The sequence below is a fragment of the Entelurus aequoreus genome, linkage group LG05 (genome assembly GCF_033978785.1).
Source record: "Entelurus aequoreus isolate RoL-2023_Sb linkage group LG05, RoL_Eaeq_v1.1, whole genome shotgun sequence".
NCBI classification, from domain to species: domain Eukaryota; kingdom Metazoa; phylum Chordata; class Actinopteri; order Syngnathiformes; family Syngnathidae; genus Entelurus; species Entelurus aequoreus.
The window spans coordinates 70573052-70585443 of NC_084735.1; the positions used below are offsets into that span (position 1 = coordinate 70573052).

General features: G+C 39.7%; 1 protein-coding gene across 3 annotated transcripts in view; it reads right to left on the minus strand.

The window, feature by feature from the left end:
* rad50 (RAD50 homolog, double strand break repair protein) overlaps window positions 1-12392 on the minus strand; it is a 44996-nt gene that overhangs the window by 25806 nt on the left and 6798 nt on the right. For all 3 annotated transcript variants that reach the window (XM_062048782.1, XM_062048781.1, XM_062048780.1), the window contains 8 exons: window positions 9265-9348; window positions 9007-9158; window positions 8743-8928; window positions 8439-8643; window positions 8228-8356; window positions 6073-6238; window positions 5920-5978; window positions 5476-5610 (listed from right to left, as the gene is read on the minus strand). In XM_062048782.1, coding sequence (XP_061904766.1) covers window positions 5476-5610; window positions 5920-5978; window positions 6073-6238; window positions 8228-8356; window positions 8439-8643; window positions 8743-8928; window positions 9007-9158; window positions 9265-9348 — 1116 coding nt within the window. The remainder of the gene's footprint in view (window positions 1-5475; window positions 5611-5919; window positions 5979-6072; window positions 6239-8227; window positions 8357-8438; window positions 8644-8742; window positions 8929-9006; window positions 9159-9264; window positions 9349-12392) is intronic.

Below are 12392 nucleotides of genomic sequence, written 5' to 3' on the forward strand. Positions count from 1 at the left end.
CTACATACAACACACAAAGACAAAGATATGTTACAAAGGCCAATTTGTTTCTGGCCAGAACAAATTGACAAAACTATTTTAAATAGCTGCAACATAACATACATAAGTAACAAACAGCATAATAACACCATAGCTGTAAAGCAAGGAAGGCACACACTACATACACAAAGCCTAACCAGGCATTTTTTCCTCAAAGAATTCTGACACAAAATCATGTCTGAAGCTCAGAACACTCTACACATTTCCCCAGTTTTAGTTTAGAGCAGGGGTCACCAACCTTTTTGAAACCAAGGGCTACTTCTTGGGTACTGATTAATGCGAAGGGCTACCAGTTTGATACACACTTAAATAAATTGCCAGAAATAGCCAATTTGCTCAATTTACCTTTAACTCTGTTATTATTAATAATTAATGATATTTATCTTTGTGGAAACACTGATCATCTTAATGATTTCTCACAATAAATATATATAGAAACAGATAAATATCAATATGCAACACTTTATTTTTATATTTTCTCTAAGTGCACATTTTTCAAATTGAACATTTTCAAATGATCACTTCTAAGACAGTCTTGTGAAATCACAATATCCCATTTTAACTAGCTAGCCACTAACATTTTTTAACAAATCATGAATTACTTTGCACCATGTTTGTACAAATAATAACTTATGTAAAATACAAAAGTAAACTCTCAAATTTTTAAATCATGTCACACTTTGAACTGGACACCAAATCTGTTATCTGTTTCTTTGTCAGTTAGTGGGAAGCCTGGCATTGCATGCTGTTAACTAGTGTGTTGTACTCTGGTGTGTAACTTGACACTGCAACTCTGAGTGAGTCTTGCAGATGTGCATCAGTGAGGCGTGTTCTGTGTCTGTTCTTGGTGAAGTTCATGTCAGAAAAGGCTGATTCACAAAGATAAGATTTTTCCTCATTGTTTGCGGAACCTTCTTAATCTTTTGGACATATTTTCACAGCAATCTGGCCTTAAGCTTAATTATGATAAATGTAAAATGTTAAGGATCGGAAATCCAAAGGGAACGTCCTTTCGAATGGAATGCAAAGTGCCTGTTTTGTGGACAGATGGACCAGTTAACATACTTGGTGTTGTTGTCCCAGAAAATCTGGAAGATCTAGGCTCAGTAAATTATGATAATCGACTAAGAAAGCTGGACAAAATTATGCAATTATGGAAAGGGAAATCCCTAACCTTGTATGGTAAAATGTCTATTGCCAACTCGTTAATTATTCCTCAATTTATTTATTTGTTTTTGTCATTACCAGCTCCATCACAAAACTTTTTTAAGATTTATGAGCGGAGGGTCTTCGATTTTGTCTGGAACGGCAAACCAGAAAAGATTAAAAGAAAGGTATGAATATGCGGGCCTGAAACTTCTCAACCTTGAAGCTATGTGTCTGTCTTTAAAAGCATCAATTTTTCCAAAGATGTATTTAAACATTGAGTGGTACACAAATGTCCTGTTGGACAAAAAACATGTACCGTATCAAAAGAAATTGTATCCTTTTTTACAAGTGATCCCCTCCCAGAGAGTCTGCTGGGAAACATGGCGGGGTTCATAAAGGAAACAATCCACTCATAGTGGTGTTTTCAATTTTATGTGCCAGAAAAAAGAGACGATATTTTGCAGCAGTTAATATGGATGAACTCTAATATTGTAATAGATGGAAAGCCTTTCTTTTGGAAAAATATGTTTGAAAGAGGAATCATTTTTGTCAATGATATTATCAATGAGAATGGTAAAATTATGAAGTATGATGAATTTAGAGCTATGTATGGTGATGCTTGCTCAAGCTTTTAATTTTATCAACTAACTGGAGTAATTGGGAAAAGATGGAAACAAATAATTAATTATGGAACTACTAAATTATTAGTTTGTAAACCTCTAATAAGAAATTCTAGTTGGCAAAAAGGAACTAAAATAAATAGAAAAATATATAATTTTTATTTAATAAAGAAATCTTTGAAGGCTGCCTCATACAACACAAATGGAAAATGGGAGGACTTTTTTGACTGCCTGTTGCCATGGGATGCCATATTCAAACTAATCTATAAAACCACTATCGATGTGCAAAATCGTTATTTTCAAATTAAAATGATTTATAACTTCTTACCCACAGGGAAAATGTTAAAATTATGGAATATGACAGTCAGATGATTGCCGATTTTGTTGTCAGGAGCCTGAATCCACCCTGCATTTGTTTTGGTATTGTCATATTGTGTCTTTGTTTTGGGTGGAAGTTGAAAAAATGTGTTTAAGGATTGGTTTGTTTATGAAGCTTAATGTGGTTTCTGTTATTTTAGGAGAGTTAATTGACAATCATGATTTAGTCAATTTAATTATAGTACTCGGTAAAATGTTTATTTTTAAGGCCAAAAACAGATATTCACTTAGTATTACTTTCTTTAAAACATTTATTCAGTATTTTCTAACTTTAGAAAGTTACATGGTTGAAAACGATAATGATGCCAAAAAACATTAAAAAAAAGATGAGAAGTTCTCAAAGGCTTATTTTGAAAGTATAATTATGTTTATAGATTATATGATATCTGTTGTTGTGTTCCCTAATTTGAGTGACCTGGACATAATCTGGACTGTACATAAATGCTTATTTTGAAAATGTAATTTTGTTTATAAATTATATGCAATCTGTTGTGTTCCCTAATTTTTTTCTGTGTACATGAATGAAGGTGTGTGCTGCTGAGTCCGACTTGGACATTATCTGGACTGGGCCTGGTTTAAAAAACCCTTTAAACAAATCTAATTTCATTGACAACCTGGTCTGTTGAAGATAAGGCCCTTTTTTTAAAAATAAAATAAAATAAGATAAATAAATAAAAAACATTTTCTTGGATAAAAAAGAAAGTAAAACAATATAAAAATAATTACATAAAAAATAGTAATTAATGAAAATGTTAGTGGACCAGCAGCCTATACAATCATGTGTGCTTCAGGGACTGTGTCCCTTGCAGATGTGTTGTCTATGTTGTGGGAACCAGAAAATTGGTAGCAGAAAGAAATAACCCCTTTTGTGTGAGTGGGTGTGGATGAGTGTGCATGGGGGAGGTTGTTTGGGTTGATGCACTGATTGAAAGTGTATATTGTGTTTTTTCTATGTAGATTTAATTAAAAAAATAAAACCTTTTTTTTTTTTTTTTTTTTTTTTAAATTTATTTATTTATTTATTTTTAGAACAGGCCCGCGGGCGACTCATCTGGTCCTTTCGGGCGACCTGGTGCCCGCGGGCACCGCGTTGGTGACCCCTGGTTTAGAGATAAGGAAAGGTTGGCCTGGCCCACTAGCATCCCTCTTTATGTTTGTGAACGTTATAGTCTATACATTTAGAGTGATGTGATAGTCAAACACTCTAGAAGTCTAGGATGAAAGAGTATATAAGAGAATTGACAGCAACGTTCCCTCTAAGGTGCGCGCCTGTGCAATTGCGCACTGCTCAAGCGTCCTCTGCGCACGGCAAATCTATGCCACGCACAAAATCAAATAAAAAAATAAGCGCATAACAATTTTCGACACGACACGGACACGACAGAGAAAACAGTTTTCGTCATCATTGTTCAAATATTGTAACGTCTGTCGAGACGCTTTGAGGACATGAATTCCATCCATCACTTTACTGAGCAAAACTCTTTATTGTCGGCCATAAACACATCACCAAAACATTAGTAAAAAAAATGATATCTAGCAAAAGTGGTCATTTTCTGCAGTACAAACCAGACCAAAAGCAACTTTGTTATATCAACAGCAGCCGCTCGCTCTTTCTCACTTGCGCCAACACATGCACATATGGCACTTAGCCAGTGATGCGTTTACAGCCACACAAAAAGTCGGACAACTCCAACACCACACATAAAGTGTCATTCCAGGTCGTTACACTATGATTTAGCAATCAAATGTGTGCTTATTCTAGTGTCATTTATTAGGAATCTTAATTTATAAATATTAATCATGAAATGCTATTAGTATATTAAATAAATACTCATAAAAATATATTTTTTACAAACAGGAAGTTGCAGGAATGTACACATGAACCCCTGCTTACATCTCATTGTGCAACATGTGAATGTTTTAATGGGAACTAAATGCAATGTCTGAAAGGGGTACAAACTATTTCCAAAGCAGGACCTCCACCCAGACAAACAATACAAGTACACAGTTCATGAAAAACAATATTTTGTAGCGACCGGGTCGCATCGAGGTGCGAGGTGTTCTCCCAAGGATGCAGACGGGCTCGGACACAGCTTGCAGGTAGGAAAAATGATTTATTTCCACAAATAAATCATATCAGGGAAAAAAACAAAAACGACTAGCGTGGGAGCTAGCAAGCAAAATAATATATAGCATGAGAGCTAGCAGGAAACAAGGTGGTCGTTAGCTGTTGCGTGAAAGCAAATTAGGAAGCCAGGCAGAGTGCTGCCCGGGCGAAGACTAAATAGCCCTCTGATTAGCGCTCGGGCAACAGGTGCGCGTCCCGAAACGCTAACCAGAGGCAGGTGAGCAAAATCTGCCGTCATGGCAACAGAAACAAAACACACGTGACACTAAACTGTAAACAAACTGTGATCCGAGCAGCGGATCCTAACATATTTGTTATTATTGTCATTGTAAGTGGGCCTAAACACTTATATTAGAAAAGGAAATGACTGCTGTCATTTGATTATAATAATAAGAGAATGTTGTCTGTCTATCTGTGTTGGCCCTGCGATGAGGTGGGAACTTGTCCAGGGTGTACCCCGTCTTCCGCCCGAATGCAGCTGAGATAGGCTCCAGCGACCCCGAAAGGGACAAGCGGTAAAAAATGGATGGATGGATGGAGATCGAAGTTGTTATTTAGTCAGGTTTGGGACAGGTGTGCTGCTGGTGTAGCCACAGTGTGCACATCTGATGTTGCTCACATGGGCTCCACTGAATGCTCAGGGAGTTTTTGCGTTTGCTCACACATGAACAATTAGAGGGAACATTGCTTGACAGAGTGTGTACCTTCAGTGCTGAATGATGAGCAGAGGCAGAGTTAATCCTTAAGTGGTGGTGGAGGTGATGTGGCATCGGAGTCTCTGTCTCTCTTTACTAGCTTCGTCGAAGCATGTTGCTTATGTAGCTTGTTTCAGCAGATTTGAATTGCTGTTTTGGGCAGTAGATGGGATCTTTGATCCAAAGCACAATTTACATTTAACTAAAATGTTATTTTCTTTGTGCTCGACAAAAGAAAAGTAGTGAAAATATCTCCATGTTAACAAACTCGACTGCAGGTCCGCCGTGATCAGACACGCCCCCGCCCCCCTCCTCTCTCTCCCCACACTCAGACACACACACAGAGCGCAGGTCTCTCTTCTCCGGTTTGTGACACAAGAAGAATCAGAACTACGACACTAACACACTTTGTAACTACTTTGTAACGCGTTAGTCCCAACACTGGGTATGACTGACTAATTCTTACCGTAACCAGAGCCACTGCCTCTTTTTCCTGCTCTAGTCTCTGTGTGGCGTGACGATGAAAGCTCTCCAACTGTAGAGCCGTAAAGGGTGGCCGGTCATAGCCTTCCACCTCCAGTTGTGACGACAACAAGCGGACCTGCAATTCAAATAACATTTAGAAACTTTTCCTCAAGGGTTCCCCCTACATCTGTGAAGCATACGTTACTTTTTATTCACATTTATGTATAGTCTGACTGATGGACATGTACATGAAGCTAATGAAGCACTAATGTGCATCATTGATCAAATAAGATACGCACTGCACACAGCTTGATAGGTCAGTGTTAGTCTACCAATATTACACACCACCAGTGTAGGAGATCCAAGATAGCCATGGCAACAATACATGTGATGTTGTTCCTTAGTAAAGCCTGTTTTAAGCAAGAAATGACCGTCTCGCTCTCACCTGAGTGTCACGGTTCTTGATGTTTTGGGTGTGGCGGTCAGCCTCAAGCTGGAGACGCCCTGGAAGGACAAGATGAAACGGGATCTTTTGTCCGTTTTTATTCCTATGCACAAAAATGGCAAATCAACTTCCTATGTGGGTGTGACTGCGCACCTTGTTCCACCAGGAGGTCGGCCTTGGCCCGGTTGAGTCTCTGACACTCCCTGCCGGCTCGCTCCAGTTCCTTCTGACAGTCAGTCAGCCTTCGCTCCTTCTCCCTCACTGTTCTCTGGTGGTTCTGGTAAAGCTCTTGCAGCTGCTCGGTTGAACCCAGAAACACCTGCAAACCAACACAAAGCGGCGCTGTCACAAAGCATGCAAAAATCATTCCTAATGTCTTCGTAGACATTAATCATGGGACAATTCTTAAATCAATTATTGCCACACCTTTATCGAGTTCATTGTGAACAACAATACGGCATGTGTTACACACAAGCTGCTGACTATTCATGATACTTCGACGAGGTTGCCTACAGCCACACCGTTAATGTAAATGTTTTTGGAGCCGGTGCTAATTGGTGCCCCTGGGGGTTATTTGCTTTTGTAGACCATGCAACCGCCAACGACATCAATCTCTGCAATTAATGTAATACAGTTGTTAACTGGAGCATTTAACTACTCGTTAAGAAGGCTACCCACCGTTTTGTAAAGTTGTACATGCTATGCTATGTTGTGGATGAAAGCAGCCTAATAAAAACGCTCGCAGCAACTTTGCAGTGAGTTATTGCCATTTGACGCGCTAACTTCACCCGTCTTGGGAACTAAGGCAGAACGATTTTGAAAACAATTTATTGGCCAAATTATTTCTCAATATTGCGATTTTATTTGTGAAAACATTTTCTTACCTATTTTTCAACAAAAAAACAATAAATCATCTGTACATTAATAAACAATATCAAATTTATTATATAGTTTTTCTTCTAAATAATACAATTATAAACCTAATGTAATCTAATGTTCTATTTTCCTATATTTTGTGTGTAACCTTTTGCATGGTGACGTGTTACAGATACCGATTTTCTGCAACAAATTACGAACTAGGGGATCCTTCGATGCAACTTTAAACTGTCAACAACCTATGCGTGTGTACTTATACAGTTCTTGTGCGCGATTATGTGCACTTCCAGAGAGGAGGAGACTGGAAGGGACTATCAACGAGGTGCGCAGAGTGGGGGCGGGATTTACAGATTGAATTCAGCCTGGTGACACAAGATTCAAGTACAACAGCTTATAGTAGCTATTGGCTGTCCACAGTCACTAGAAGTTGTTAGATGACATCATCACCTCATTTGCATAATTGATTGCAAAGGACGCTGAGGAGAAAGAAATAACAATGGGAGAGATTAAAAAGTGAGTTTTTAAAAATGCTAAATTTATCAAATTTGCAAATGAACTTTTTACTGTTGATTCCAAATGTTTTAAATTTAAATCAATATTGATATGTATTTATAAATATTAAGAGCATCAGATTTCCTCAAAAGACTGGAAGGTTGTGACATTCACGAACGAACCGGTCCTACTGACTGGCTAAGTAATATGAACGACGGGATTGATATTTGGCAAACATTGACATTTATAGCTCACTCTGCAGACAAAGTCGGAAACAGCAGAAGCTTTGCACATGCACATTTCATTTGCAGTCTGGACAAAGAGGGGAGTGGGTCTCCTCTCTGCTCAGACTGCTGCGCGAGGCTACTGACCGCCTATGACAAGGGGCTAACGGCAGCACCCGCTGCTCATTGAGGATATTCACTGCAGAGTGATACATGCTTTCACATCTCCAAAGGATCCAAAAAAGTATCTCGATTTGTCGCCAGTTGCCTTTGAGGAAAAAAGTCGCTAAGAGATGGAAAGACACCAGATTTAGCAAGAAAGCCGCTAATTTGGCAACACTGGTTGTGTGTGTGCTCCTCAGCAGCATAGAGAGCTTGCCGTCGCAGCTTTTTATGGTGGTTTTCAACGCCGCTTTGATCGTGACCTCAACATATATTTCTTCTTTTCACAAAACAAACTCGGATATTTAACTACACAAAACATGGCAGGGTTATTCACTCCCTGCCTGCTTGGTTGGCCCGCTCGTCACAAGACCAGTCAAACCGCAGCCTTTACAGTGAATAAACCACTTTTTATCATGTTGCGATTAAATTGCAAATGCAATCAATCGATCAACCTTATTCTGCCCGCTCAGCTGTGCTTTTAGTACAACATCAATTGTGGATATGGACAATAAATTCCACGTTTATTGAGCAAATTATTCAGCATCTTCCACCTGCTCCATTGTTTCCTTCAGCTCCTTGTTGTCCTCCTCCATTTGTTTCTTTCTGCTGTCCAAAGCCTTGATGTCGTTGTCCAGCTTCATCACCTTGCCCAGTTTCAAGTCAAAGTCTGTCAGTCGATTCTGAAAATCCAAATAAAAAACTGAATACATTTGTGCCTGATTCTCTAGTGTTAAAATGTCAGACAGAAAACAAACTGCACACTTCCAGGGGATCAATCTGGTTCTCTATCATCTGGATGTTGTCCTTAGAAGCCATCAACTGAGCCTCCTTGTTGGCGATAATCTCTCGAATCTGCTGGGCTTTCTCCTTGTTCTGCTTCAGGAAGCGTAACTCCACCTGACACTCTCTCACCGTGTTGCTCTGTTTGAGGCGCAGCTGACGCATCGTGTCCAGAGCTTTGATGTACCTGTTTGAGAGTGCAAGAGTAATACACATTTACTGGTAGTGTTAGGCGTCAATACAAATAAATAAATAAAAAAGAGAGAAGAGAAAGAGTTGGATTTACTTTGTTGCAGCAAAGATGGAATCAAATTTCTCTTTAAGCGCCTTGCCCTCACTAAGTGGCCAGTTAGACTCCTCTTGGTGGCAGAATATGACATGATTCAACACAGGCTTTGATACACCGAGTGCAGAAATCATCTCCCGGTCCATGTCAGCACATTTATTCGACATGCTTACCCTCTCCCCATCCCTGCATGAATGCATGAGTGGAGATTTTAAGAAATTAGTTCAAAACTCAAAGAGTTAAGAGAGACCGTTGAAAACTTACTTCATTCTCGTAATAACCTGTTCAAGGCTTTTAAAGGAGTAGTTTTTGGCTTTCTGGGTGCAGGACATGGAGCGTTGGATGGTGATTTTTTCTCCGTTGACATCAGAGAATAAAAGTTTGATCTGAGCTCGCACATCCGTCTCGTGGGCGTCCTGGAATGACATATAACTTTAGACCCGCGCAAACATTGTCTAAGTAAAATATTCACTAAGTCTGACGCAACTATGTTTTTGGTTTAGTGTAGTCGTGACTATTTACCTTTGGATCATGGACGAAAGCACCACCCTTAGAACCTGGGGGAAGTTCTCCTGAAGTTGCGTATTTAAGGCACTCAATAATAGTCTGAAAAATAAGTGTCCATAAATGATAATGATAAATGGGTTGTACTTGTATAGCGTTTTTCTACCTTCAAGGTACTCAAAGCGTTTTGACAGTATTTCCACATTCACCCATTCACACACACATTCACACACTGATGGCGGGAGCTGCCATGCAAGGCGCTAACCGGCAGCCATCAGGAGCAAGGGTGAAGTGTCTTGCCCAAGGACACAACGGACGTGACTAGGATGGTAGAAGGTGGGGATTGAACCCCAGTAACCAGCAACCTTCCGATTGATGGCACGGCCACTCTACCAACTTCGCCACGCTGTCCCCCAAGAGTCCATCAAGTCTCTTTGAAACTTAACACATTTATTACAAAATCAAATTACAAAACTGTGGAAATTATTACAAATTGGAATATTTTGTACTACATTTTTAAAACATGTAAAGATACTTTGTGGAAACACTCTAGTCTATACATACTTTAATGTAGATTTGCAGACAAGTGGATTGCTGGTTGTCTATACAGTAGTCTTCAATGCAACTGTAGAAAGTTATGGATAGTAGTAATGTGCGAGCCAATGAATGAGTTGTTCAAAACTTGAGTTTTTCCTGAATCGTGGGTACACTCATTTCAGTTAACTTGTTTACTTTCTCACTCCTGCTACCGCTAGCCCTATTAAAAAGGAGACTGTTAGTCTCACTGCCTTTGTATAAATGTATTAGACCTGTGGAAAAAGCAACAGTTATGGGGTCTCCCTGCACGTGGAACTGGACTAGGTATCATTGCCATCTCCCCAAATAGATTCGATTTCGAATTATAAGGTTCTGAATTGATTAATCATGATTTGATTCAATCTACACCCAAATACTGAAAATGTCTCAACAACTTTGGACAGTATAACATTTCTTAAAAGTCTCAACATTGCAATTTTAAAATGAAGGAATTGCAAGTGAAAGTGTACTTGTATTGCAAAATTCCATTAGTACAAATTGCATACAGGAAAAACTTAAAAAGCAAAATAATAACAATAAATAAGTAAGCTATTCTTCTGGGACTCTTAATTTATTAGCACAATCAGACAGGATGAACCCTTTATGTATTGAATCTCATTGTGAAGGCCAGATGTGTGCGCTCGGTCGCTTTTTCTGGGGCACTTCATGACACTGATATGTGCAGGTAGATGAAGACGTAGACAAAATTACCTTTCAGCTGCCGTTCTATGGTTCACTTTAAACACGAGCCGCTTGAAGCTGGCAAATGCGGCTGTGAATCTTTGGCAACAAAAGTTGCGATGGCTTCTATTATTTAATATCTTCATGGTTCGCGGAGAATCTGGTGATAATATGCTAGCACAGGGGTCGGCAACCTTTTTCACTCAAAGAGCCATTTTGACCCGTTTCACAAATTAAAGAAAACAATGGGAGCCGCAAAACTTTTTTGAAATTTTAAATTAAATAACACTGTATATAATTTTTGTTTGCTTTGTGCTATATAGAAACAAACTATTATGGGTTACATTTATGAAATCAATGAAGGACTGCAGAGAAAATGAAATATCATTTCTGCATGCAACAAAACGTTTTTAACTCAGAAAAAGACGTCGGGTTGAAGGTTAAGTAAAATACTTTAATGTCTATTTAAGTCCGAACTTAAATGATCCACTGGCAGAGAACAAAAAATGCCTTCCTCTCTCTCTGTGCCGTCATCCTTCTACTGGCGCCGTGCAGTCAGCTGCCAACCTGAATAATAAAATGTCTATTTCACTGAACAATTAAAAATGTTGAATATATGCAAAATTATAGGAAATTAAAATATTTATCATACTTGGTCAATGGGATTTCTCTTCCTGAACAACAGCGCACAGCGTCTCCACATCAGGGCTGTATGACGTCACCTTCATCTTCACACAGGATTGTAAGCTCTCATCTGTGAGGCGTGTGCGATGTTTGTTTTTAATAAAGTTCATGTTGGAGAACACCTGCTCACATACATATGTGGATCCAAAGATTGACAGGACTCCAAGTGCATACTTCTTCACGTTCACATAGAAGTCGGGCATAGCGTTCCAAGTTTCGAACAGAAGTTTGTCTGGTTTGGGGAGGTTTTCAATATCACACCAATTGTGATTCTGAGCAAGAATGGCCTTCTGGCGTGAAATATCTTCAAGGTACGCTGTCATGCGCTTTAACTTGGACACCCACATGTCTTTGTCGGCTATGTCAGCCAGTTCCATCTCAAGATCAGGTGGACTCACACCTGGAACTGCTGTCATATTTAACAGGGATGGATCGAGGCTGAGGGGAGTGACAGGGAAGGATAATGTGTTTTTTTCCTCTCTGAACTCTGAATCGTTTTCCAAACGATGTTTGCATTGCAATGACTGCAGAATGCAAATACTCTAAATTTACAATGTGAGCTTTTTTCAACTCACTCAAACTGGGGAAGTGTGACAGTGTACCTTTTTGTAAACCTTTGGCAAGCACTGTCAACTTGCGCTCGAATGCCAAAACCTCCTCCAGCATGTGCAGGGCTGTGTGTCCTTTCCCTTGAAGAGCTGTGTTTAGCGTGGTCAGGTGCGCTGTTATGTCGACCATGAAGTGTAGCTTTTCCTGCCACGCTGGCTGTTCCAACACAGGATAGGTGAGCCCTCTGCTGCCCAGAAAGGTTTTCACCTCTTCCAGACACGCGGCAAAGCGTTTCAGCACCTCGCCTCTGGACAGCCACCGGACTTTGTTGTGCAACAGGAGATCAGAATAATTGCTTTCCAGCTCGTCCAGTAACGAACGAAACTGACGGTGATTTAAACCTTTCGCTATTATTTTATTGACAATCTGAATGACAACATTCATTACGTCTGTACATTCCGGAGGAAATGTTTGAGCACACAGAGCCTCTTGGTGCAGGATGCAGTGAAAAGTCAGCAACTTTCTGTCCAGCGACTTCTGCAGTAAAGCCACAAAGCCCTTGTGCGCTCCCGTCATACTTGGTGCCCCGTCTGTAGCCACTGACACCAGGTGGGCGGTGTTTATTCCTTTGGCTCTTAAACAATTTAAGACAGCCT